The sequence below is a fragment of the Parambassis ranga genome, chromosome 16 (assembly GCF_900634625.1).
Source record: "Parambassis ranga chromosome 16, fParRan2.1, whole genome shotgun sequence".
Taxonomy (NCBI): domain Eukaryota; kingdom Metazoa; phylum Chordata; class Actinopteri; family Ambassidae; genus Parambassis; species Parambassis ranga.
This window is the reverse complement of record NC_041036.1, coordinates 10919466-10947450: the sequence shown is the minus strand read 5'-3', so window position 1 is coordinate 10947450 and position 27985 is coordinate 10919466. Positions and strand designations below refer to the sequence as shown.

The following is a 27985-nucleotide window of genomic DNA, read 5'->3' as shown; positions in this document are numbered from 1 at the left end:
AAAGATCTGAACAAGATAATATGTGACTCAAGACAGTATATTTTAAAAGACGCAATGTGAATAAACAAATTAATAAACTTTATAAAAATCACAAAGACAATGCTCAACCACTAACATTCCTGATTTATTAGTTATTCCTGACTATTTATTTATTTAACTAAAAGAATGTTTTTAAAACGAATGAGTGTTTTAAAAACATCCCGAATCATGCAGCATTATGATGTAAGATGTTGTTAATAGTTACGCAGCCTGTGTCTGTCTTTACGTTATGATGACTGCACGGAGTGAAGAGCGATTCAGCTCTCCATCCCTCATTCTCACACTGAGAATCTGGACAATATAACGGTATGTGATGCTCCTCCACCCTCCTCCCCAGCCCGAATCAGTGCCCACTGCAATGCCTGGTGGGTACTGAAGTCCTCTCAGCACAAAGAACAGCAGCGTTTCCACTGCGAAATGCGGAGCTGCAGCTTCCGCTGAGAACTACCAGGACCGAGATGCCCGGCTCAGGATGGTTTCCGGTAAGTGCGTAAAATGTTTGGACCGGGGCACCGGACGAAGGGGAAAGTGTGAGGTGAGGAAGTGACCGGGCTGCTATTTTTAAATTGGCTGTAACTAAATTGAAAGGAGGAGGTGGCGGCGGAGGAGGAAGAGGAGGAGGAGAACGAGTCTGGAGGGATGTGTGACTGCTGGAGGAGCAGATAAGCCGCGGTGAGTTTGGGGGGACGAGTTCTCCACAGACAATAACCTGCAAGTTGCGCTCTAAGTTGGCCGATGCCAAAGGAGCAACCTATGAGGAGCAAAATGCCCGTTTAGACTGCGGTGCGGCGCGTGGACGTGACGGGGTTTATGCAGGTTTATGATGTAAAAATGTGTCAAATGCTACTGTTTCAAGCTGACACTCCATTTTCCACTGATGCTCTGCACAGGCTCCGTGCACAACAAAGGATGCGTGTGATCGGCAGGATGTAGATGTGTGTGTCGATCATTGCGGCTGTACCAGTCTGACCGTGTGTCACACGGGACCCCTGATAAGCTGTCCTTTAATTAGCCTGCTGCTCCTTTTATTAGGCTGGAAATATAAAGGCCTCTTAAAGGATCTGTCAGCGTGTGTCTCTTGGATAAAGACGCTGGATGTAGCTCAAGAAAAACATCTCGTCCAGCTGTATGTTATGTATAATTAAAAAAATTCCACTTACAGCAGCATTAAAATGAATTTTAAGGCCTGCATGTGCTGCTCAGAAGTCTCCTATTAATAATATGCAGGAGCAGTGACACGCCAATGAAACATAAACACGCTGTGTGCGTATTTATGCGTTATATTTTTGCACAAAACGTATCAAAACGCTTCAACTGGGGATGCTTTTATTTTGAAGTGACTAAGCGGAAGTGGCTGCATCCTCTGTGGCTGGCTTGACTCCGCTCTCTTATTCACTCCACGGGCGCGAGATCCGCTTGCGGAGACGCAGGTCAGTGTTTTCAGCCTCACACACACACGCACACACACGCGCGGCTCCGTTTCCTCCTCCTGCCAGGGAGTTACAGCTGTTTAATTTGATGATGTGCACCGAGTCACAACCTGTCAGGTAATCTGTATTTTTGCATCGGGAAAGAAACCGGCTGAGTGACAGTCAGCTTAATCTGGACGATGCAATTAGAAATCAGCGCTTCATTTAGATCTAATTAGGACATGGGTTGTTAGGGCAAAGATGGAAGACGTGAAACACGCAGCTCATCATCTTCACTGTGCATGCATTGCTCTGCATGTAGGAAGAAATTGTGGCTTTGTAGGTTTATGTCTGTTTATATGATTTCCATGTAACCTGTAATAGACCCTGGAGGATTTTCTTTTCTCCTTCAAGGACATTTTTAACACATTGCCATACAGTCAATTATGCATATCACAAGTGTCAGTAGAACAGCAGGCTCACACGTCCTCTCAGAAGACCTAAACCATCAAAAGTGTGATTCTTCTTCTGCATCTTTTTTCATGTTTATTCCAGTGAGTCTACATGAGATCAGACGTCTTCTTCTCTTCTGGTTTCATCTTGAAGTTAATTTGCTCTCCTGCAGAAATGCTGCCTCATGGCTTGTGTTGTAGCTCTTTCCATCTCCGTCTTTAATGGGCCATTAAGAGTGCACCCGCGATGGTTAAGCTGTCATCTGGGCCTGATTGATCGGGTCAGGCCACAGATGAGACTGATCTGTGCACAGAGATTCCTCCGAAGCTCTATCTGCTGTAATGTCTCCAGCCTTGTAGCCTCTGGCGGGAAGCAGAGCTGGGCGGCCTGGCTTGTGATGGTGCAGATTGTGAAGTTGTGTTTGTGCACACACAGGTGGATGGGACAGTGAGGAAGAAAAGTTTAGCAAAGGCAAGGAGCATTTTGGGCTCCTTGTAAAAGTGGGCCACTGGTCCCTGTGGTGAATGGTGCTTTTTCTGGGGCAGGCTCGGTGATGACGCTCACCCAGCCCGGTATTGGGAACAGACACCCTCGTCCATCCATTTTGGAGAGACAGAGTGAGGTGTGGAGACCGTGTGGCTGGGACGGATACTGCAGGGAGACTGCTGCAGCTCTCGGTTTTCTTATGATCTGCATATGTCAGGATCTGTAAGTATGATTCAGCTCAGCCCACCTGCCTCAGCTGTTCTTTGTTTGTTAGGAAGGAGACAAAAACTTTTGTGTGAGAGAAACAAACTATAGATATTTAAAGGCGGCGTAGTATGCAGGTCGAGGCAGCAGCTGCTGTTTCTGCTCCCACAGTCGAGACCTCTTGGTGGTTTGTAACGATTCCTTTCACATACCTGATTGGTGGCCCCTATTCCTGGTGTTTGTGATACGAGAGGTGGAGAAAGTGGACAAAATCCTCAGCTGGTGTTGTTAAGATATGGCATGACCAGTGAAAGGTGATTTATCTACTCTGTCAGAACTATTGGTGTTGTTCTCTGATATGTTTATGAGACTCTGACAGACGTCCTGCACAAGTTGGACAGTCTCATCACTTTCACTCTGTTCTGCAGGGAGAGGGTTAACGTTTCAGAAGGGAACTGGGCCATCAACATCCCTTTTTTATGGGCACATTCTGTGAGTGTGACAGAAACAGCAAGTCACACAGAGCAATATTTGATGGTGGAATTTATCTGCCCATGCCAGTTCTATATTTGTGTGTGTGTGTTAGAGTTGATAAGCACATGTGTGAGCGTTACGTATGTGTACCCTATGCAGTGGTGGCTGAAAAGTATCTGTATTCGTAGGTCTTCCCCCTCAGTGCCTTTAATCCCCTCCCTACTTTCAGACTCGGTGGATATTTTTCTCTTTCTCTGGAACATTCACTACTCTGCTCGATTATTTTGAGTCATCCAGCCAAGGCTGTGGCACTGGGCGGGAGTGTAAAAAATTTCATCTCCGACCACGAATGCATCTGCCTGGTCTCGGCGGCGTTAGGGTTCTCCTGCAGTCTGTTTGCGTGGCTGTAGTATGAAGCACTTTCAGGAAGGATAGCTGCTCTGTTTGATGTCTGACTGTCGTTACTCTGGCTTCTTCTTTTCATGGGGAAGTTCACCCTTGACCCTACCAGTAAATTGGCCTGGAAGAGGAATAGTGAAGAATGGCAGAATTCATAATGTGCTCCTCCTGTCAGTTCTGACACGTCTGATTTGCTGTACAGTCGCACGTGTTCCTTGGACAGACGGAGCTTTTTGTTCATGGTAGGAGCATTGATCACTGATTACATTAAAGGGCTTACAGCCTGGACTCCTTATCTCCTCCTTCATTTAAAATGACAGCAGGAGAAAGCAGGCTGCAATTTGGTTAGACCAGTAATTCACTCAAATGTAAGACGATATGGATGACCATTAGACCACCACAAGGTTACTTTGCAGTCAGATTCATCGGCCGAGAGAGATACTGGAGGAATGTTGTGGTGTCGTTTGGGGTTGGGGATTGGGTTACTTTTTTTCACTGGTAATTATAAGCAGTTAAATTGCTTTTTCGAGGTCTGAGGCAAAACAAATATTTATGGTTGTTTTTCTCAGCTGCTGCAAAGACGTGACTTCCATAGTGTCTTTGTTGTTTTTGTATAGAAGCATTTTTTTTTGCACTCCACTCTACAATGATGCTGTTGTGTTTTGATTTGTTACTAATGATTCTTATAATTTCACAGTTGTTTTAGCTGTTTATGACGTGCACAATATGTACACAGCAGTTTATCAGTGCAGCACAAAAATGTGAAAATATATTTGTATTGGTGCAAAATACAGAACGGCTTTTTGCTTTATTGACAACATAACTGAATAATTGACCAAAAAGTGTTTCCTTAATTGACTGATCAATTGCTATTGATTAGTTTTATTAAAAATACATTTGCTTTTTTTTTTAATCAATGTATTTTTTAAGTAAATGTTGTACTGTTATTCTTAGTAAATTCACTGACAGAAACAGAAAGAAGTTTATTTTGTTGTAACATTTTCACTGAAACGAGGACTGAGGCAGTTGTTAAATTATTAGTATAGCTGCAGTCTGTCAATCAACTAATCGATAAATAAAATATTCCTTGTGTTCATCCGCCACACTCTGACTCATGGTCATCCCAGTGAGCAGGTCCAACAACAGGTGCAGCAAAGTAAAGTTTGCTCAGTTTCAGGAAAAAGTTACGAGTAAGAGTATATTTGCCTAAACTTGGTTCATAGCTGGTGATGCTGAACTCACATCACAGATAAGTATCTGGTTGACCTGTGTGTCGATGCTACAGAAAACAATCCAACCTGGACATGTGTACAGGCACACAACTGTAAGAACATGCAGCTTGGTTGTTGCAACATAATGCAGAGCTGATTACCTTAACATGACCTAAATTGCAAAGAGGCTGCACAAAACAAGTGAAGGGTAGATATGAGGAAAGAAAATATGCTTTTTCTTTCCATGTCTGAGGATAACATGTTTGCTGCAAAACACATAAAATATCTCTTTTAGTTCCATCCAAACTCACATATATGTTATTTTATGCCTGCCCTTTATTGTCCTAGAAAATGTACGATGGTTTCAGAACTAAAAATAAGCAGGAAATATGTTCACATTTGAGGTTTAATGTAACACATGGCAGCTGTGTTTTCAGGCCAGGAGGCTTTGATTTAATCTGTTTGTGTCTTTGCAGCCTGTTTCTGGGAATCTGTGGATCTCTAATAATTTTTTCATCTTCACTCCCTCTTGGTAATGTGTGACTAACTATGTTGTCATCTTTACTTGCCTGTCTCTGTCAGAGGGGTTAAGATGGGTGGAGATGTTGTCATCAGCATGTTGGAGACCTGAAGAAATACTGCTACACTGCTGCTGAGGACCTCGCCCACCCCCACCCCACCCATGACCTTCTACAGTGTACGTCTACTCCTCTTTATATTCACACTATTTCATACTATTTTATTGATTTTAGGTAATTGGGTTCAGTATTAGATAGTATCAGATATTTATATGTAAATGTATTTATATGTAAGTCATGCTACAGTGTTGACTTGTGGAAAAAAAAACAGCCTTGTTGCTACATCTTCCCTGTTTAAACTTAAAGTGTCTTAAACTGGTGTTTTTCAGGATCCGTTGATTGGTGTGCCTCAGACTCTGTAATGGAAAATCGTGGTGAGTACCAAGTTCCTCGTTGCGGTTTGTTAAGTGCAGTGTTAATGCTGTGGCGGGAGCTGTAGATGTACCCATCTCACTGTACATCCACTGTGTTTATGGGCTCAGTCTAGCCTCTGCACATTTTATATGAGGACTACAGCCATGCATTCTCTCGACATCATGGTCAGCGCCTCCTGTCCCAGAAGAATGGGTTTTCAGGGTTTTCCCTGGTTGCTACAGCTCTGTGTGTTTTCCATGTATGCTGTGTTGCAGAACACAAGACTCGGCCATGTCTATTGTGTTAAGTTCCTCTGTTTTGACTTTTAGAATATGAGTTGTGTATTAAAATGAGTTGACTCATAGTTCTCTGGTAAACACAGCTGTGTGGGAAAGGGAAGTGCCACTCTTTGTTATGGTCCCCCTGTCACCTGTAGCTCTTTCCCCTCAGTAAAGGTGGCCTGCTCCTCAACTCCTTCTTTGACTTCTCCACAATAAAAGCCTCACTAAAACAGTGTGTTGTAACAATGTTGAATTTGTGTCACTGGGAGATAAGTGAGGACATTAACAATACATTCGTTTAATATTAGAGCCTGATCGATAAGTTATAGGGACGCTAGTTAGCAACTTAATGCAAGCACAGACTCTGTGCTACTGGCTTCTCACCTGTGTACTCGCCTACATGCACCATCTTTCTCTGCATTATCTTCTTGGCACATATCAGTAACATGTTACTGCAGTACTGATACATCTGTGATGTGGCCAGTATTAGCCAAAAAGTGATTCATTGATAATTGATAATTGGTTGGGCTGTTTGTGCCAAACTAACCAGATGATCAAAAATAATTTCCTGATCATTCTTCTGCCCTATGCTCACTTTTATCCTGTGATGCTTCTGTCCACTGACGTTTTGCGCAGTCATATACAGCATATAAATATAAACCAGAGAAATTCAGGCCATGTGACGCTTTTTAAAAAGACTGATGATTGAGGCTCTAAACAGTGAGAAGGTTGTATTGGCCCATCTTTTTTTGGGCACATTCATTCTTCTCGCCATGTGTGTCAGGATATGCGTATGGTACACACATACATATATGTAATATATGTGTCTACCTGACTCAGACAGCCTGCTTGTTGAAGTAGCCTGTCCCAGTCTGTTATCCAGGTCAGGCCAACAGGTTCTGGGCTCATGCGGATTGGCTCAGTTCTCTCTGGAAGCTGGCCCGGTGTGGAGGCTGTATGTGGGGCACAGGGAGAGAAAAGGAACGCTGCCGAACACACAGTCGCTCTCCATCTTTAGAAACCGCCCGAGATGCAGCCAAACGCTCAGACAACTCTGATCTATCCAGGCATAATGACACAGCTCTGTGCTCTGGATTCCTCTGAAGCATAGTCACACTTAAACCTCAAAAGAAATCAAAGCAGTCAATTGAGGGGGTCCTGTCTGCGAACTCTTCTTTTCTTTCAGTTTGGACCCTTTTTCTTTCTTGCTCTTTCACTGCCTCTCTATATTCAAGACCCAAACAGGGCAGCTCTCCTTGGCAAACATGATTCAAAGTCATGCTAATGCCTCCAAGTCTGTTCAAATGATGATAAGAGAGTTGAAGATGTGTATAAAATGGTGTCTGGAGGCATTAAGAGAGGCGAGCAGCATGATAAACACCCTCTGCTCCTTCCAAACAACAGCACTGACTTAATATTAGTGTGCACACCACACACATACAGACTACTGTATATCTGATCTTTACATCTTTATATGACAGACCTGTTGACCTTCAGTAAGTTTGTTACTTAGCTGGGAGCAGCATCTTAGGAACATTTGCCCTCTTTGAGGAGCAGAATGTCACATCCAGACTCAACTTTCCTTTGACAGGTTTGCTATATTCTAATCTCAGCTCCTAAAGGGCTTACATACTGACACCGGTGCGTTAGAAGTCTGAGCTCTGTGTCCTTGGTTAAATCTTTTTATTTCACAGTTTGGCCTGAATCGTTCAGGGCTTCCTTCTCTTGAGATCACAGTGCAGCACGTGGTGCATTTTAAACATTCATTTCTGGACGCACACACTGCAGCACACTCGTCAAATTGAAAACATAACTCGTCTTTCTCCCAGGAATGGTCGGCATCTTCCAGTGAGTGCTGACCTGTGCTATGAGCCAAGGAGGGAGGGTCAGTGAGTGAGGGGGAGAGGGAGTCCAGCTCCTGGAGGGAGGGAAAGTCTTAAGGAGATTGTAAGAGGGAGGGACTGAAGTGAACATAGAAGAAGAGTTATTGAGAGCGACAAACAAGAAGGAAGGATCCGAGCGAGAGCAAAGGGGGTTTGGTGGAGAGAGCAGAGGAAGGCAGGTGCAGTTGCAGATCTGTCCAGTATATTGTGCACTGTTTCTGGGAGTAAACCAGGTAGAGGCCCCTCAGGGGCTGGATCATGGGACAGAGCCTTCGTGTGAAGATCCCAGCTCAGGACCCTCAACTGCACAACAATGGTGGTGAGTTTCTAGGCTCATGGATTTAGCACAGCTCCTTCCCTTCTATTGTGCTCAGCATGATGTTATTTTCTTATTGCAAAGTTATTCAAAGACTTAAAGAAAGGAGTGATGAAAGCAGGAGATCGTCTAATCAACTGAACCCACTCTCTCTCTTTTTCTTTCTGCCCCTCCTTCACTTTCACCACCACAAAGAATGTTAAATCACTGGGATCACGTGGATGAATCTCGGCTGTGATTTTAAACACGTATGCATGTGTTACACTTTTATTTTCTCATGTTACGGTGGACAGGAAACATGTTTTGCTCAGTGTTATTAGATTGGGATTGTTGTCTAAAATTGTTGTTAAAATTTTTTATTTTTTTTGACTTGCTGTTGGTCTTAAAGGATTTTAAGGAACACTAGTTTCCATATAAAGCTGTTGCAGTGGTTATTACTGCACTCTGCTGTCAGTTAAGTAGATTAAATTTCATAATCTGGCCTTGCAATGGTGCAACTTCTAATAAGGCTGAAGGTATTTCCAAACTGTTGGACGTAGATTTCTTATGTAAGTTATCAGGATATCTTTACACACAGGCTAAGGGTCCTTAAAAAAAAACAACAATCTCCTTTGACTACATGCTCACCTGACCTGGCCTGCTGTGACTTAGTGAATCATGAGGTTAGAAGGAAGTCTGGCTGAAGAGATGTTTTGGAGAGCAGTGGGCGTGGCTTTAGATCAGCACTACAGACACACACACACAAACGCCTGTGTTTCCTGACTGGTGTTCATCGCCTTGGCAGAGCTTCTGATTACAGAGCATGACTACTAGGAATCTGCTTTCAGCATTGTTATGAATGGTTTTGTAACAGCATTCATTAGTTTGACTGGTGTCACCTACATTGAGGCACCGTGTTTCCCTGAGCTGTACAGTGGACTGTGTTATCATGTATGAGGGGAAGAGGCTGTCTTTGTTCTCGGGGAGGAAACGGCACTCCACCCTGATTCTGTGACTGTTTCCAGCCCCCGTCTGTACTTTTTCTCCCTTTGTAGCTCATTCTTTTACCCTTTACTCCCATTCCCAAACACATAGTCACACACACAGCTGTAGTGCCACCACACACCAGACCTCTTCTCACTTCAGCTGAAACGATGACATTTTTCTCTGTATCTGTGAAGAAGCATTTTAAATGGATCCACAGCTCTCCTCGATGTGATAATTGAGTTGTACTTTTTCTTCATTTTTCTTTTTGAATTTTTAATGACTCTGGATTCACTTGCTGTAATGTACAAGCTTCGTCAGTAATCTTTTTCAAGCGGATGCCTGCTGCATGGGCTGAGTCCTCTGTGATCGTCATCGCTGCAGTGCTTTGGAGTGTGCAGGCCTGGCACAGCCAGCTCTTATTCTGCTTCACTGGCTTCAGCTGAGCCACTGTATCAGAGACTTCTGTGACAAGGAGCAGTCTGCTGTCTGTGAGAACCTCAGGTCTGATCACAGAGAAGCTGCCTTAAGCAATGCTTAATCTGGATGTTATGGCAGCTGGTCTGAATCCTCAGATTTCTACCTCGCCAAGATAAGCTGGATTTCCATGGTTTGGACATGTCCCTTGAACCCAGACCTTCTCTGCTGTAGTTTCTTGCTCGCCTGCATTTCCCTCCTCTGTGATTTTGCTGCTTTGATATACACAGGATAGTTGGTTTTGGGGTTGCTGAATGCTCCCTCCATGGCATGCTGCTTCAAGTCCCGCCACCATGGAAGCTGGACACTTAACACCCCTCTTCCAGGTAGATCACTTCACTTTATTTAACCTAAAAGTTTAAGGAATGAATCTGAAAAATCCTGAACTGAATTGTTTTACAACCTGAGGTTTTACAGTCTGCCTAAACTCTGTGTAAGCATTCAGTTCAAATTTTACCCTGCCAGCAGTGCGGAGCAGCGGTTAAAGAGTCTGTCCTTCAGCTGCAAAAATGGGTTTGAATCCTGTGTCAGCAACCATGGATGCTAAAATGTCCCTTAGCTGGATGCTGAAACCCTGCCAACTCACAGGGGTGCTGCTCTGTCTGTTACAAGCTAACCCCGACTATCTGTGTCAAATGAAGAGTCTGTCCAGTAATAACATTATTGTTGTTATTGTTCTCCTGTATTGTTTATTGGACTGCTAAGTAAGCCAAATCAGGATTGTGTGAGAGCGTATTGTTGTGGGAATCAGACCGCAAGGCATTTCTGCCGCCAAGACATCCTGTGTGTGCACGAAGCTGGATGTTTTAAATCGGACTCTGTTCCCTCTCCACTGGTAAATATTATGTCTGCTGAATACAGCAGCTACAGTCTTTGCAGCAAGCTAATGTTTGAAACTCTCAGCACTCTGTCAGATGGCCTGTCAATCACGTAACCCAGAATATTCAGCCAATTGTGCAGAACCTCATTAAATGGAGCACTTGAAGCCTTAGTGACATCTCATAATGATCAATGCTCTTTAAAAGGTTTTGCTTCTTGATTGCTAGCTGTGTATATGTATCATGACTGACAGTGTTTTTCTGCTGCCTGTGACTGCATCCGTGTGTGTGCCCCCTTTCCTCTACAGAGGCAGCAAGGGCAGAAAGGCTGATAAGGCACCAGTCTCCATCCAACTAAGGAATGTGAGCACTTGACAGTGAGAAATGCTGGCTGAACGCCAGTGTCAGAGCTCTCCTGTTAACTGTGGATGTGTGGAGGAGTCCATGAGCTCTCAGCATCACCCTGCCAAAGCACACTCCGTCCCCGAGAACTAACAGCTAAAGATAATAACAGCCGTAATGAGCCTGGCCTTCTTTACAAAGGCAGCAGATGATCTTGGTTTTAATACAAAGCTCAACTGTTGGGATATTATCCTGATTACGGCGCTGTAATCTTATGTGTCTGGTATTTTGTGTTCTTTTGTTTTTTAATATTGATGATGTTTATATGGGTCAAGTTCACATGAAATCACTGATTGTTGTTTTTAGATGATGAAGGTGAGCAGCACCACAGCACAATGGTGGGAGAGGGGGGCAGCACAGGCGACAGCACCCCTCCCCCTAAGCGTAAAGGCAAGTTCTCGACCCTTGGCAAGATCTTCAAGCCGTGGAAGTGGCGGAAGAAGAAAAGCAGCGAGAAATTCAAGGAAACTTCGGAAGGTTTGTGTTTTAAGCTCATTGTTTGTGAACTCCTGCCCTGCTTTGTCGCTGACCGGATCAGTTGCATTCAACAGAATTCCTCCATGCATGTTCCTGTTAAAAAGTTGTGATATATGTTTAGTCCGCATAAAGCAATAACGTGCATGAATATCTAGTTAAAGTTGCAGTTTATGAGTTTGTTAGTTTGTTAAATATTTGAATGCCTGTCTGTACCAACATTTTGCAGTATGGTTTAGTCAATGACTGAACCTTCAAAAACAAAGATGGCTGCCGCTCTTTGCAGCCATTGAAAATCAGGATTAACAGGAGAGCAATAGCTAGAAGGTCCAAGGAACCTTTTATATGATCTTATTATTAATGTTGGCCATTAAATGATCTTTATATTGTTGTAGTTTTAAGAATAGTTGACTGGCACACTCCATTATTCACAAGTGTTGGCCATAGAAACTAAAAAGCATTCAAGAAGATCTGGATAGAAACAACATCCCCTCCAAAGAACAGAGCTGGATGTATATTATTGACTGTAGTGATCTTGTGAGGGGAAAAAAACTCAGCGTGTAATGTGAATTCTGTTTGTTGTCGTCAGAACTGGAGAGAAAGATGTCAACAAGGCGTACTCGACAGGAGCTCATAGAGCAGGGAGTGCTGAAGGAGGTCCCCGACAACGGTAAGAAGGCCTCTGATTCATCTGATCTCTTTGCACAGTGGTGTCTGTTTCTGACAACAGCAGGGCTGCAGCGATCACACACCCCCACACACAGTACAGTTAAGTAATCATCAGTACATTATGGCAGTAACACTGTCCTTTCATCCAGCAGGTGTCTTAGACATTTTTTTTAAAAGGCAAATTTACGTTCACCTTGCTGTTTTTTTCACAGTAATGCAATATCTGTTTAAAATTACATGCCACTCTCCAGAGCAGTGGAAAAGTAGAACGAATTGTGCCCTGCAGCAAAATAGCTTTGAGAGGGGTGTGTGCAAGCGTTCTGCCGGCCCCGCTGTTGCAGAAGCCCATTTATTAAACCTACAGCTGCTCCTTCGTCACACCAACAAACATTGAGTCCGTCTACAGGACTGGAGTTAGGGGCACCTTCCTTTTTTAACCCCATGATTATTTTAATTATTTTTTTGCAAGTTTTGAAATGGTAGATACCATTTACATATCATTAATATATCCAATAACATCAAGTAAACCTGGACATTTGCTTTGATCCACTAATCATCAGTCCAGTTCTACAGAACTGGGTTAGGACACTACCAACACGCACCACTTTGAATCAGGCTATATGCAAAATGTCTTCAGTGTTTATCATCCTTTCTGGTGGACAGAAGGCGATACACAAAATGTGAAGCAGTCCTATGTGAAGAATGGCCACACTCTTCCTGTTGGGGTTGGAGGAGGAAGCGGAGGAGGAGGAGGAGGAGTCATCAGTGCTGGCAGGAGCCCATGCAACCAGGGCAAGCTCCCCTCAGAGTCAGACTTCAGGATGAACCCTGACTGGCTCGCCCAGCCTGACGACCGCAGAGGCCGCTCGCCCTCAGATGGTGAGCGCAGAGGAGCTTTGGCCTCTAGAGGTACAGGACTGCACGAAGATGGACGGAGAATTGGAGGGATGGGTGCGCGTCCTCATGGGGAGGGCGAGTGGAAGCCTAACATGGCCTGGCAGGGCCAGATTCATCCAGGGCAACTGGAGGAAGGCAGACATTGTGGCAGGCTTCACCCTGATGATGGGCACAAGAGGCCTGGGCTGCAGAAGGCCCCGTCAGAGGATGGCAGGAGGAGTCGTCCTGCTGAAGCAGACTGGAAGCCTACACTCCCTCGACATGCATCTGCTGAGGAGGGAAGAGCCCGTAGAGGTGAGTCATTTCCACTGTTTTTCCACCAATCATAAAAAGTTACATTCATTAGATCCTTTTGAAAGTTTACAACTTGACCTTCTTCACACATGTTTGAAGATAGGTGGTTCGGTCTATGTATTATTTTCCCCTCCCTCTTGCTGTCACTTTTCTGCTTATGTGCTGTCCTCCCAGATATAGACAGGCTCCTGTCGGCTCCCAGGAGGCCTGCTCCAGCTACGCTTCTTATTCAGGAACATGAGGGAATAGCTCGTCCTCTCTTCTCCTCTCCTAATTAATGTGGCACAATCACTATACCCATTATTGCCCTTTAAAGCTAACGCTGTCAGCTCAGTGATAATTGGTGAAGAGCCGCAGCTAATTGATTTCTCTGAAAAAAACGAATAATTTAAGGAATAATGGTGCTGTTTTTAGATGTCAGATGTCCAGTTGTCACTTATCTGACACCTGAACCACGTTTTAATTCCATACCTGTGTTCAAATGCACAGATGAGAGAATCTGAATGATTCACACTAGAAAATTACATACTGTAAATCCTGAGAGAGTTTTTGTTTATTGACAGATTTGTAGGTGAACAGATCTTTTCTCCCACTTCTCTTCATCTGTCTCTGCTCGGCTCTTTTTTTCCATCTCACCTTGTATTTTCCTTTTTTCTTTCTCTCTCTGATGCTACTCTCTCCCTCTCCCACTCTCTTTCTATCTTTATCCCATCTCCTGCTCTCTGCCCTCCTTTACTCTCTCTCTCTCGTCTGTTCTTCATTCTCACTTCCTCTTTGGTTGCATTACGTCAGTGATAAAGGTTCATCTGTAAATAAATAACCCTGAACTTGACAGAGCTGCAGCTTTGAGGAATGGCGTGGGAGCAGCAGCAGCAGCAGCAGCAGCAGTGTGGGGGCCTTTGGGTGGGAGCGATGAGGTTGGGTGGGCAGAGATGGTGGTGGGCTTTTTGTGGTAATTGCAACCGCCCACTCTGTTTATCTTCACAGCTGATCCCTAGATAATGCAGTTCTCAAACAAGTGCTATGCTTGGAGTAGTGAAGCAGCAGAAAGTGGCTCAGTCCCTGGACTGAAACATTTATAGCTGTGCTGAGAGGTATTTGTATTTTATAATGAGATGTTGCTGATTTAATTATAGAAAAAGGACATTTGTAAGTAAACTTTATTTGTCACAGTTACAGGCTGTAAGCAAGGTGACTGATAAGTTCATGGCCTTAACAAGTGGAAGTTCAGATGCCATGGTTCACTTTTACGTTTACTTACTTCATCTTACACATAACATACATACAGCTCCCTACTTGTGGACCAAAAACAGGTATGCAGTTGTTGCTGTTAAGATGTCAGCTATTGAGCTCCTTGTTGGAAAGAAATAGTAATCTGGGAGTTTGAAAATTTCACAGATTTAGCTGTATTGAGCACTGTTTTAATGTTCAAATGTCTCTTGTTGGAAGTGGTTGACCCAGGTGTTATCCATGATCACAGGGCTGTGTCAGGAAAAAACTGCAAATTGCGAAAATGGCAGATTTGGTGCTCATTGCACGAAATTTGTGGACACCTTGGTTATTGAACGTTGTTGTGAATATCTGCACAGACTCTCATGCTGTCCTTCCAGGACAGGGTTCATTTTCTTGGCTCTCTCTCTGCCGGGTTTGTATTCAGCAGCCTTCTTCTTCATTATGTTGTTGCCACCATGTTCTCATGAACCTCCTTAGGTGATAAACCAAAGTTAGCAAATGACTGAACCTTTTCAATTACAGAAATACCGCGACTTCATACAGTGAACAATATAATTAGAGCTGTAGAACTACTTCTACACACTTGGGCCACACACTTATCAATCCTTACTTGTAAATATGGCAGAGATGTTACACAGAATGTGTATTTACTGTAACATATCCCTGTGGTCATTTTTTTTTTAGAGTCAGACAGCCATTTTGTCCCTGATTCAGAGGTTCTGCGGGACACCCTTCGTGAACCTCTGCCACCTAAACAGTCGGTCATGCCTCCAAAATGGCTGATGAGCTCCACCCCTGAACCTGGCAACGAGGGTCCCCCTCGGACACCATCCAACCACCCCACCACACAGTACTCCTCTCCCCCCAACGTGACGTCCAAACCTGTTCGATCAGTGTCTTCTACGGGTGCCAGCACTCAGCAGTGTTCCACTGTGGGCTCCACCTCTCAGACCACCAAGCAGCCACCTCTGCCTCCACCCAAGCCTGTGAACAGGGGCAACACAGCCATGCTGGGTAAGTCCTGCAGAATAAAGAAGAGAACGTGCTTGCATCAACAGTCACAAAAGTGGATCATGAGCGCTCACATGTCTGTTCACTTAGCATGAAGTTTTCCCACTGGCAAATACAGTATGTACATTTATGAGTCAGTGCACAACTGATGATGAAAAGAAGTGTTGAAGACAACTAGCTACACACTTACACACACAGTAATGATGTTATCCGAACAGCTTGAGCAGCTTCTCCCCAGCTAATTATTTATTACGCCTGGACTATTTTCGCTGAAACTTTTCTACCATTTTACACTCTGAAGATAACAGGGACTCTTGTGGCTGTGGGCTGCTGCTTACACAGACGCAGTGTAGTGTTGTTGTTGTTGTTTGCTGTGGGTTTCTCTTATCTTGGATATTGCCTTTATTCCCACTTGGGCATAGCTGTCCACTTTGATTCATGTTCAGCCTGTAAGCACGTACGAGAAGTTTGATTTGTTATATCCTACATTCAGCTGCATGTATGATTTAATACTCACATTTTCTTCAGTTATAATCTGCTGGGAGGTGTTTTTTTATTTTATTTTCATTTGTCAAATTGGGAAAATGGATCATATGATGTCATACTTTTTAATTCATGCCACTCAAATGGAATTTTAAAACAGTTGCAAGTACACAGAAAAAACAAGAGTCAAGCAGATCGACCGGAAAATGTGCACTGAAGTTAAAAAGCTGATAGGCTGCTTTCCTTAAAGTAAAACTTATATAGTGTAGAAACATTCATTAAGCACTCTGAAGGCCTCCCCTCCATCTCCTCCCTGTTAGTCTCCGCCCTGCAGGGGGGCGAAAACGCTCAGCTTCCGCTCTACTGGTCCTGTTGGAAGCGAGAGTGCGACTATGATGTCTACCTTTCCCTGCCTGTGTACCTGTGCCGGCGGGCCGGAGGCCTGCGCTCAGGTAAAAGGATGGCCTCTGGTGTCTCTTTGACCCTGCCAGTGTCTGGAATGCCCCCCTTCAGAGTCTGCATTCTTCGTCATGTTGCATCCTTTCTGTAGCTGCCAGCATATTTCCTCCCTGATGCCTTTAACTTGTTGATTGGCCTTGATTGCTTTTATTGGATGTGGTATATAAGAGCCGCATGCACATAATGAGCTGATAATGAGTGTGCTTTCTGTGTGTGAAAGAGGCAACTTCTGTGTGAGTGCCGTGGAGTGTTTTTGAAGCTGTTCTCTCTTATTTGGCGTGTGAAAAGGGGGAGCCTTGAGTGGGTTCCAGCTGCGGCCTGCAATGCATCAACTGAATTTTATGGCTCTAATCCACTCAGCTGGGATGGATGAGTGGATATGAATGGATGAATGAATGGATGGGAGACTGGAGGCGCAAAGGGTTCTAACATAAGGGCTTGACTTCATTTAGACAGGAAGATGTAATCCAAGTCTAGTGCATGTTTGAAGTCTGTCAGCACTGATGACTTATCCTCTGTAGCACGGCTATGCTTTCCACACTGATGCTGCTTTACAGCTGTTTTATAAGAACTATAAGGCAAATACACACATATGCATGCAGATAGTGGAGCTTTTTGTGTCGATAAATAATGGCAGGTTTAGATTCTGGCTGTGAAGAGCATGTAGGCTGTCTGCAGCTTCTTTGTCTCTGTGACCTGAGGCACAAGCTGCACACTGCTCTGTCAGGGCACTGTGTGCATTTATGACACATCATGTGATTTGACTCATTGTATGTGTAGCAGTAATGCTCAGTCAGACATGTAATCCCAATATTTGTTCATGTGTGTTCTGTCCTATCGGGAACATGTGTGACTGATGGTTGTGCACTCGAGTCACAATGACAAACTGGAGTGAGAAATTGCTCACATGTTTAAGCTTTAACAACCCTTCGTTATTGGTTAAAATTGGATTCATTTTTTTTTTCATTTGTAGGTGACTTTACTCAAGCCACAGGAGGTACCAGTCTTGTGCCAGCCAAGCCCTCCCCTCCGATGCCTCCAAAGAGGACCACTCCCGTCACCAAACGCAACACAGAGGACTCAAGCCATCCCATTAACCCCTCTCTGTTGTCCCTAGAGGACCACAGCAGCCTCACTTTGGGCTTTCAGCTGCCTCCCCCGCCTCCCTCCCCTCCCTTGCCAACTCACATACCACCCTCTCCGCCCCGCCAGCATGTACACAGCCACCACCTCCACCATCAGCACTCCTACCCGCACCCACTGCCCCAACCCATACCAATGCTATTTGACCCACCCAGCCCAACCGAGTCCCCCCAGCGTCCAGCTCCTGTCCCGCTGCACATCATGATCCAGCGGGCTCTGTCCAGTCCCGGTCCGGCACAGCCTCATCCAGACGGACTTCAGCGTGCGCACACTCTGCTTTTCGAAACCCCTTCGGAGTACCAAAGTGATCGTGGTCGCCCACTGCCTGTCAGCATCCAACCACTAAAGATGTAAGTTTCTCTTTGCAAAACAAAGTTACACAGATTTTTGCAGAAATATTTAGTCCTTCTGCAGCATTTATCCAGCTTTGCATGTGACCTTCAGCAGCCTCCGCATCCATTTTCTAGTTGTTGTACTCTTAGTTCTTCATTCTTTTTACTGCTGGAGAAAACCAGGTGCAGCTTGAAGGCTGAGGGAGGGATGTTTCACAATTGTTCTTAAGTATAACTTAACGCATTACATTTCATTTAATAAAGCCTGAATTCTTTATCTGCATTGAAATTTAATATGTATTTATTTTAGTTCTGAAGATGACTACTCAGAGGAGGAAGAGGAAGAAGATGATGAGGAAGAGGAGGAGTATGACGGAGAGATCCCCCAGCCTGAACTGGAGCCACGGAGTCGCCGGTGCTTGGTTGGAGACGCTGGCATCTGTGTGATCCCGGGGGAAAATAGCAGCGAGGAGGAGGAAGGAGATGAAGAGGATGATGAAGGAGAGCATGACATGCACGGGGAGGACAGCGACTCAGATGGTCCTGTGCTTCATAAGGATGAAGACTCGGATGAGGATGAAGACGAGCCACCTCCTAGTAAGCACACCCGTGTTTTATGATGATACAGATTTAAACACTGATTTGTTTGTTGCTCCTTTGCAGCTCACTGCCTCTCCCCGTTTGGCTTTTTTTCCAGGCGCCCTGGCCAGCCGGGTCAAGAGGAAGGACACGCTGGCTCTGAAGCTGAGCAGCCGTCCCTGTGCCCCCGACCGGGACAGGTTTACCCAGGAAAGGAGCAGCAGAGATGACCAGCCGCCTGGACAGACTGGCCTCACCTGGCAGAGCAGGGAGCAGTGGGAGGCCATTCGCACACAGATTGGGACCGCACTCACACGGTGAGGACACAGTTTGTCTTATTCAATTTGCTTTGCTGTTTAAGCTTACCGTGTGCATTTCCTGAGCAACTCAGATTAGTTTCTTTGATCTTTGTCCCACATATTGCCTGATTGACAAAGTGATGACGAAACAGAGTAAAAATAGTTTTTCTGTCTTTTTTTTTCCAGGCGACTTAGCCAAAGACCCACTGCAGAGGAACTTGAGCAAAGAAACATCCTACAGCGTTAGTATTACTTCTGTATCTCCACTAAAAATACTGTGATGTTTTATGTCTGCTGGTCGTTGACCTGTTGGGATTTATTTGTTTCTGGCAAAAACATCTCCGGTCTGGCTTTTGTCTTTGACTTGATAGTGGAATAAAGCCACATTTTTTAATAATTACGCTTTATTTATGTCGTACTAGGACAATAAACAGAATTAAAATATTACATATAAAAAAGTGATATTACTATATTTTTGCAAATATTTAAATTATATAAATATTTTTGAAAATCATTTTCTTCACAGCAAGGCTTGACTTGACACTGATTACCGTTTAGATCTAATTTTGGAAACGTCTTTATATTCTACCTTTCCTGCACATCAAAACAACCTTTCATAGCCGCGTCTATATTAAGCTCTGTTGTTCTTTTCCTCAGCCAAAAACCAGGCTGACAGACAAGCTGAGGTCAGAGAGATCAAGCGGCGGCTGACCAGGAAGGTGAAGCAACACACTACAAACTACAAACAAGAGTGTCAGATCTTGTATTAGTCAAACATTTAACGGACATAAAAACTTTCTTTATTGCAGCTGAGTCAAAGACCCACAGTTGCAGAGCTGCAGGCAAGAAAAATCTTACGATTCCACGAATACGTGGAAGTCACAGATGCCCAGGACTATGACAGGAGGGCAGACAAGCCGTGGACAAAGCTGACTCCAGCTGACAAGGTGATCAATTCAAATGGCTCTTTTCATGTGGAGAAACAGTCATATGCAGTGTTTGACGTATTTGTCTGATCTTCACATGTAACATGTAAAGTTCTGCATCTTTCAGGCGGCCATCCGGAAGGAGCTCAACGATTATAAGAGCACTGAAATGGAGGTTCATGAGGAGAGCAGAATTTACACCAGGTACACCAGAAGCAGCTGAATCAGTCTTTCAGTCTCTTTAGTTTGATAATGCCCATGGTCACCATGGTAACGGAAACCTGTACATTTGCTCAAGCACTGCACTGTGAGTTGCCTGGGTCCAGACCTTTGACAAGTCCACTGTCTGATCAGTGTTAAACTGGCAGAAGATTAATATCCTGCTCTTAACTCTTCTATAGTCATTTAACTAGTTCATATTGCTGATCTATTTAGCAACCATGAAATTTAAAAAGATTTCCTCTTAAGACATTGCAGCTCTTTATAATACTGTTTTATTCTGTACACTGCTGCTGTCAGTATCTGCAAGGCCACAGTAATTCCTGTCAGTGCATCAAAATAAAAGCCCCAATGCTGAAAAACATACTGAAAGCTGAAGTATTATTATGCTTGTTCAAGCAATCTCTTGTTTTCTTTAGATTCCACCGGCCTTAGCGTTCCTGCTCATGGATTATGAAGCACTTAACATCTCTGTGGCAAGAAGCTGCTCTGTGTGCTCCAGTTTATCAGGGAAAAGCCTGGAATTGACTCAAAATAAGAAGAATGCTTCTCGCTTGCCCTCCATCGCCCTCTCACCGCATTGCTTTCACTAAACTCAAGGTGGCAGCGGGCGAGTACCACATGCAGTATTTCTCCTGGACGGCAGGGGGAACCACGTGCCAATGAAGTGGAAGAGAAGTGGCAGAGGACCTGCAGGGCCGACTCTGCTGTTGTGTGGTACCCCTCAGGGACTCGGATCTAGAGTTACAACCTTTAAATGCGGCCTCATTCTGTGTTGCCTTTTAATTCTTCTTTACTGTATATAGAAACGCTAACTCATCTCGTCAATGTAATAACATACAGTAATAACAATGATGATGACATGTAATACTTCACACAGTAATAATAGAGACATATGGCTGCATCGTGAGGCTGAGGACTGAGATGGTGCGTTTTAGGGCTGGACATCTCTGGGATATTGTGTGTTTTATATTAACAGTATACAGACTGATATTGTGATACATTTAGAACGAAACTGGGAAAGATCTACTTACAAAATATTCTGTAATGCACAAGATATTTTATATTGTAATTTTCACATGAGTAGTGAGCGCTTTTATTTCAGCCTCTGTTTTCTGGCTTGCCTGTATTTGTGGTTGTGACGTGAGGTGGCCATTTTAAGCGTAAAATAGTTATAGAGGAAAAAGGTGCAGGTCAGGAGGCTGTTGGTGTTTATGTGTGCCAACATACCCCACAATGGCCTATAGGATTTTCATTTCTGCAATCCACTGCATGAGCCAACACAGAAGCCAGTGCCACTGGATCTGGATATTCTCTCTTTTATTTGTACTTTTTGTTTTTTAATGAGTTTTTGTACTACCCTTTAAAGATTGAACATGCAACGCATCCTGTAGCCATCCTGAATAAGGTCATGCTGATAGTGTCTAAGAGTTAAAAGTGTAGTGTAGATCAGGGACTTATCAAAAAAAGAAATCAGAACATATAAACGGTCAACAGGGAGTACATTTGGCTGGAACCATTTTGAAATTGTTTTATCTTATATTGTTGTCTGGCCAGTAGCTTACAGGGTTCTCTATGCTGTGTACAGGTTAATATAGGTTTAACTGATGCTTCTGTATATCTTGTCTTCCTTTCATTTGAAAAGAAAAATTTTAAATATAAAAGTATTATAGGTTGCTATTTTTTTAAGCACAGAATATTAGTTTATGATTAATTGCTACAAGAATGGGAATATGAACGTTTACTTTTTCTGTAAAGCTAAGTTCATTTTGAATTGAATGTGGAATCGTATGAGCTGACAGCTTTCTTTTTAAATTGTAAATAGTCACATCTGGCTGATTAAAAATCCTATAATTCCTTGAACCTTCTGTAAAATGACTGCACCTGGCTCTTTATTCAGTAGCCCATGTTGTACCTGATATTTGTATGCAGAAAAAAGTTCATTACTGTAAGCGCCACACCTGCAAAGTAAGAACGTGGTTTTTCCACCACCGCATGTAAGCATCTACCCACTTCAGTCCAGGACTCATGCAGATCTCTGCAGTTTGAACTGAGCAAACGACTACTAACAATAATCACAGGAGAGAGAACATTCATGTCTGCAAAATTTAGTAAAACACACGATGTCTTACAGAGACACTTTACACATCTTGGTGTATGTTGTGTTTATGCTTCGTAAAGAAGAAAGCAGAGTTTCCTTTTGGTCTCTTTTATTTTACCTGCTGCTTCCAACTTGTTAGCCATAACACATGGGAACACAGTCACATCTACCTCTTCTTCTACACATCCATTGTGTCAGGTAAGTAGTGCATCCTAGTGGTACACATGTGTAATTACAACTGATCATCACATCCCCCTTTCTTTAACAGTGAATACTGTGCAACAATAAACATTAATAACACATGTGCAAATCTCATTGCAATAACAATCTAGCAACATAACTGAGCAGACCCGGTTCATACGAAACAACAAGCATTTTCAATAAACAAACATTCTCCCTTTTCAGATACTTCTATAGATTCAATCTGTCTGGTTTCTTTATTTGTCGTGCAGATCTCCTCAGTTCTTGTCTTTCGGTTGGTGTATTGTTAGCATTGCCATCAATGGGAGGTGTGGTGATGGGTACTCCTTTGTCAACCCTGTCAAGAGCATCACTTGTTTGTGGAGTCTTTAGCAGACTGCGGCGATTACGCCTAAGAACTTGTCCATCATCCGTCCTCACTGTGAATGATCGCGGTGCCACTTCCTGTAACACAGTTCCCTTTGTAGTCCAGCCATCAATGTCCTCGATCCGCACTGGATCACTGCTTGCCAGTGGAGAAAGTGGTTTGGCTGAAGTGTCATAAAATGTCTTTTGTCTTATTTTCTGCTGGTGTCGTCGGTTTTCCAGCTTCACAGGTTTCTTTTGTTTGACACCATTGTATGAGTAGCTTGGCAGTGTTGTGCGGAGCTTTCTGTTCATTAGCAGTTCAGCAGGTGATAATCCGCACTGAAGAGGAGATGTCCGGTAGCTGAGAAGGGCCAGGTAAGGATCTGAGTTACTGTCTGATGCTTTCTTCAGAAGTTGTTTCAGAATGTGCACTCCCTTTTCTGCTTGTCCGTTTGATTGTGCATATTGTGGACTTGATGTCACATGCTTAAAATCATATTGCTCTGCAAACCTTAGCCATTCCTTGCTACTGAAACATGGGCCATTGTCACTCATGACAATATGTGGGATGCCATGTCTGGCAAATATAGATTTGGTGTGCATTATGACACAGGCAGATGATGTGTTTGTTAGCAGAGCCATTTCTGGAAAGTTAGAGTAGTAATCAATTACCACCAGGTAGTCTTTGCCTTTGAGATGAAACAAGTCCATTCCCACTTTGTGCCAGGGTGAAGTGGGCAACTCTGTTATCACCATTGGCTCTTTGCTTTGTCTACTTCTGTGTTTCTGGCATGTGTCACATTTGCTCACCAGCGTCTCGATGTCTTTGTTGAGTCCGGGCCAATAAACTGACTCTCTCGCTCGTCTTTTACACTTCTCTATTCCAAGGTGTCCCTCATGTATCCTGTTTAGAATGTCCTGTCTTAAAGCTTGTGGGATTACTATCCTCTCCCGCTGCAGCAAGAGCCCGTCCACCAAGCTGAGACCGCCACGGATGTGGTAAAACTGTGGACATGACCCCACAGGCCAACCTTCATCCATATTCTGGATCACACATTGCAGTTCTGTGTCTTGTTTTGTAGCTTCAGCTATTTGTCTTGTCTTTGTGTCCGACACAGGCAGTGCAACAGTCATCATATTGACATGAAGTTCCACATCTTCATCCGTCGTGCTCACACAGTTACCTACAGGTGCTCTGGAGAGGGCATCAGCGAGGAACATGTATTTTCCTGGCGTGTACACAAGCTCAAAATCATACCTCTGCATCTTCATCATGAGGCGCTGGATCCGTGGGGACATTTCATTCAGATTCTTTTTGATGATGGAGACAAGTGGTCGATGATCTGTCTCCACAATGAAAGATGCCAGTCCATATATATAGCTATGAAATCGCTCTAAGCCATAGGCCACACCCAAACACTCCTTCTCAATCTGAGCATACTTACACTCTGATCTAGTCATGGCCCTCGATGCATAGGCCACAGGTTTCCAGTGTTCATCCTCAGCCTGGAGGAGTACTGCTCCAATACCATCTTTTGATGCATCCGTTGACACTTTAATCTTTTTGTTGTGGTCATAAAACGCTAAGACAGGCGCCGTGGTCAGCGTCTTTTTCAGCGTTTGCCACTCCTTCTCATGCTTATCCATCCAGCTGAAATCACAGTCCTTATGCACGAGTTCACGGATGCATGAGGTCTTGGCAGTAAGGTTGGGAATGAATTTTCCAATGAAGTTCACCATCCCCATGATGCGAAGTACACCTGTCTTGTCTGTTGGCCTAGGCATATTTAGTATTGCTTTTATCTTCTCCTGGTCTGGTTGTACACCTTCAGCAGTTAGCTTGTCTCCCAGGAAGAGGATTTCCTGCACTCTGAACTCACACTTGGTCTTGTTGAGCTTCAGTCCATACTTTTGTATGCGCTCCATCACTCTGTAGAGTCTCAGGTTGTGTTCTTGGAGAGTAGAACCCCAGACAATAATGTCATCAATGTAAACTCTAACTCCTTCCAAGCCTTCAATGATTTGTTCCATTGCTCTGTGAAATATTTCAGGTGCTGATTTGATTCCAAAAGGCAGTCTGAGATAGCAATACCTGCCAAAAGGTGTATTGAAGGTACAATACTTGGTGCTGCTTTCATCCAGTCTCAATTGCCAGAAGCCTTGTGATGCATCAAGCTTTGTGAAGTACCTTGCTCCTGCCATTTCACTTATGATTTCTTCACGTGTGGGTATTTGATAATGTTCTCGTTTTATACTCTCATTTAGATCTTTGGGGTCCATGCATGTTCTCAGCTCACCATTCTTTTTCTTTGTGACCACCATTGAGTTGACCCAGTCTGTCGGCTCTTCGACTTTTCTGATCACCCCCAGGTCAGTCATTCTGTCTAGCTCCTTCTTGAGAGCATCACGCAGTGGTGCTGGAACTCTGCGTGGAGCATGTACAATTGGCTGAGCACCCTCTTTGAGCTGGATTTTGTATGTAAACGGCAGCGTACCAAACCCTTTGAAGACATCTGCAAAGTGCTGTACTATTGAGTCTGTGGAGTCTGTCAATGTAGCTGCACTTGTGTTAATACTATACACTCTTTTCACCAGCCCCAGTTCTTCGCAGGATTTATCACCCAGTAGTGATTCACATCCTTCACTCACAACAGAGAAGAATAGGTGGTGCACTTTCCCTTTAACAGTGACGTTCAGCTTACATGTGCCTAAGCACTCAATGGGCTGTCCATTGTAATCTTTTAGTTTAGAGTTTTTTCGTTGTACTTGTGGCTTTAGCTTCATTTCTCTTATGTGAGTCATGCTTATGAGATTTGCTTTTGCACCTGTGTCCAGTCTCATACAGACTGTAGTGCCATTAATCAGCAGAGGAGCTATCCATTTGTCCTCTCTGTTTACGCTGTTTACTTTCTCTGGCTCATCTTCTTTGTTCACAAGGCCAACAAAAAATGTTTCACTTAGATCTGTATCTTCCACCACATTAACAGATTTGCTTTTCTTTTCTCCTCTCACTTTCGAGAAGCACTGTTTGGCAAAATGGTTCTTCCCATGGCACTTAGAGCATAGCTTACCAAAAGCAGGGCACTGTCTGGGTTTGTGCTGTCCACCACAACGCTTGCAGCTGAATAGCGTGCACTCGGTCCGCCGTGCGGGCTGAGTACGATGTCTCTCCTGTACCACTGCACCAACTGCTGCAGCTGCTCCGTCGCTTGCATGCGCCGTACCAGATGCCACATCACCGATCGTCTTCATGTGTTTATGTGACAATTCACTTGCTTGGCATATCTTAATGGCTGCCTCCAATGTCAGGTCCGATTCGCGCAGTAGTCTTTCTCTTATCTTCTTGTCATCCACACCGAAGACTATTTGGTCCCTGATCATTGAGTCCTTAAGTGTCCCAAAGTTGCAGGACTGTGCCTTCAGACGCAGCGCAGTCACGAAGCTATCAAATGGCTCATGTTGATGCTGCACACGAGATCTAAACATGTATCTTTCATACGTCTCGTTCTTCTGCGGAGTACAGTGTGCGTCAAATTTACCAAGCACCATATCCAGCTTTTCTTTATCATCAGGCGTGTCAAACACAAACGTGTTAAATACTTCAATGGCCTGCGGCCCTGCTAATGTTAGCAACAACGCTACCTTCCTTGAGTCCGGCTTCGTGTCCAGTCCCATTGCCGTGACATACAGGTTAAACTGCTGCTTAAAGACACGCCAATTTTCGTCGACATTTCCCGTCAACTTCAAACTTTCCGGCTGCTTCAGTTCCATGACGACACACTCCGCGCACTCAGTTTACTCCTGGTACCATGTTGTGTTTATGCTTCGTAAAGAAGAAAGCAGAGTTTCCTTTTGGTCTCTTTTATTTTACCTGCTGCTTCCAACTTGTTAGCCATAACACATGGGAACACAGTCACATCTACCTCTTCTTCTACACATCCATTGTGTCAGGTAAGTAGTGCATCCTAGTGGTACACATGTGTAATTACAACTGATCATCTTGGTGTAGAGTTCAAAGGTCAATGATTATAACTTCTGATCAGTCATCTTCAACTCTTCATGTTTCAAAAGCAATCAAGACTAAAAGAACTCATGCTATTAACCATGAAGTTATATTAATCGTTATATTTTGTGAATGTATAAGTCACCAGTGTGAAAGTGTAAGCATAACTAATAAATGAAATGTACAGTAGGAATACATGAATAATATAAATATGAAACGCAGCAGATGAATAAAAGAATGCAAAATACACTGAATTTAATCTGTGCTGTCAGCTGCAGCAGCACAAACATGCAAGTGAGGGCAAAAAACCAGATGCTGGATTATCTTTGCAGCCATGTGTTGCCATTGAGAAGAGCTTGAGAGGTCTCTGATGGCAGAGATCGTGACAAAAGACATGGAGATGCTCATCCTCATTAATGTATTTTAGAACAGATGTACTATTTATCCATGTCCATTTCAGCTCCATCTTGAACAAATTAGATTCCACAAAACCCTCTGACCTTCATCCATATCCAGCACCGTGGTTCCTTGATCTTGTGGAAATGTTTGCACAACAGCAGGATCCATTCATCCACTGTGAACTGCCCGTTCTGGTCTCACACTCACTCATCCACAAAAAAGGGGCCAACTCCAGTTCTCCTTGGTGCAAAAACAGTTTGGAAAACATTCTCACATTAGGTGGCAGGTACAACTCCTGCACTAACAACCATGCTTTTTGCTTTGAATACTCTCATTTCAGACACACACTTCCATTTGTTATAACCATTTAATTGTATTTCCAGCAGACTTCTCATGTTTGATTTGAACCATATTTCATGATTCCCTTTGGTTTCATACAGAAACCATTACACACTTCAGTGAACTTTTTTGTATCTTTGAACATTAACCATCTTGCATAAATGTTTCTTGATTTAATTATCTGCATTTTTAGTTTAATCTTTCAACTAGTCTGTAACCTGTTCAAACTTTCAACAAACTTTTGTCTGTCACCTTGACGTTCCAGCATCACACTCAGACACACCTTTGATTTTCAATAACCACTTATTTGTATTTAAATTCATCGTTAAACAGTTTTTGCTTTGAACCATGTTTCATGCTTCTCTTCAGTTCCTCCTGTGGCAACAAACCCACCACAGAATGACCTGATTTCATTACACAATTCAGTGAACCCATCCACACCTGTTTGTACCGCAGACCATGCAGAAGTTTTCTTAAATTACTGAGATGTAATTCATCCATTAACCATTCTACAACTTGTTCAAAGTTTCAACAAGCAAAACAAGCAGTTTCACTGTGTGTGTTCAATTGAGTGTCACTGTTACTCACCGTCTGACGTCAGCAGCCGTCGCTCACACCCGTCACAGCGTCCTCATTCGCCTCTTCCATGCCAGTCTGCAATAAATCCTTTCTAACACTACATCAATGGATGGATTGTTATGTCATAATGTGTGCATACAAACCTTGATGGCCATCTGAAGCTGGTGGCTCTACTCACCTCCACAGGAGCAGGATGATCACTGTCCGACATCAACAGCAAGAAGCTCCCCCTCCTTTTTATTTTGTTAAC

The 27985-nt window shown here is 43.7% G+C and overlaps 1 protein-coding gene across 12 annotated transcripts; it reads left to right on the top strand.

Moving 5' to 3' along the window:
• Nucleotides 1-488: 488 nt before the first annotated feature.
• Nucleotides 489-21555, top strand: phactr4b (phosphatase and actin regulator 4b). 12 transcript variants are annotated; one of them, XM_028426245.1, is made up of 16 exons: nt 489-521; nt 5258-5372; nt 5583-5627; nt 11054-11224; nt 11811-11891; nt 12554-13081; nt 14999-15328; nt 16129-16260; nt 17241-17760; nt 18053-18339; nt 18440-18638; nt 18807-18862; nt 19278-19339; nt 19430-19567; nt 19674-19750; nt 20185-21555. In XM_028426245.1, exons 3-16 carry the CDS (start codon nt 5615-5617, stop codon nt 20198-20200), a joined length of 2610 nt encoding a protein of 869 aa, XP_028282046.1. In that variant the 5' UTR covers nt 489-521; nt 5258-5372; nt 5583-5614; the 3' UTR covers nt 20201-21555. The 12 variants fall into 12 exon arrangements, with proteins under 12 accessions (XP_028282046.1, XP_028282045.1, XP_028282043.1 ...); XM_028426244.1 differs by lacking the exon at nt 489-521 and adding an exon at nt 537-574; XM_028426242.1 differs by lacking the exon at nt 489-521 and adding an exon at nt 662-711.
• Nucleotides 21556-27985: the final 6430 nt, after the last annotated feature.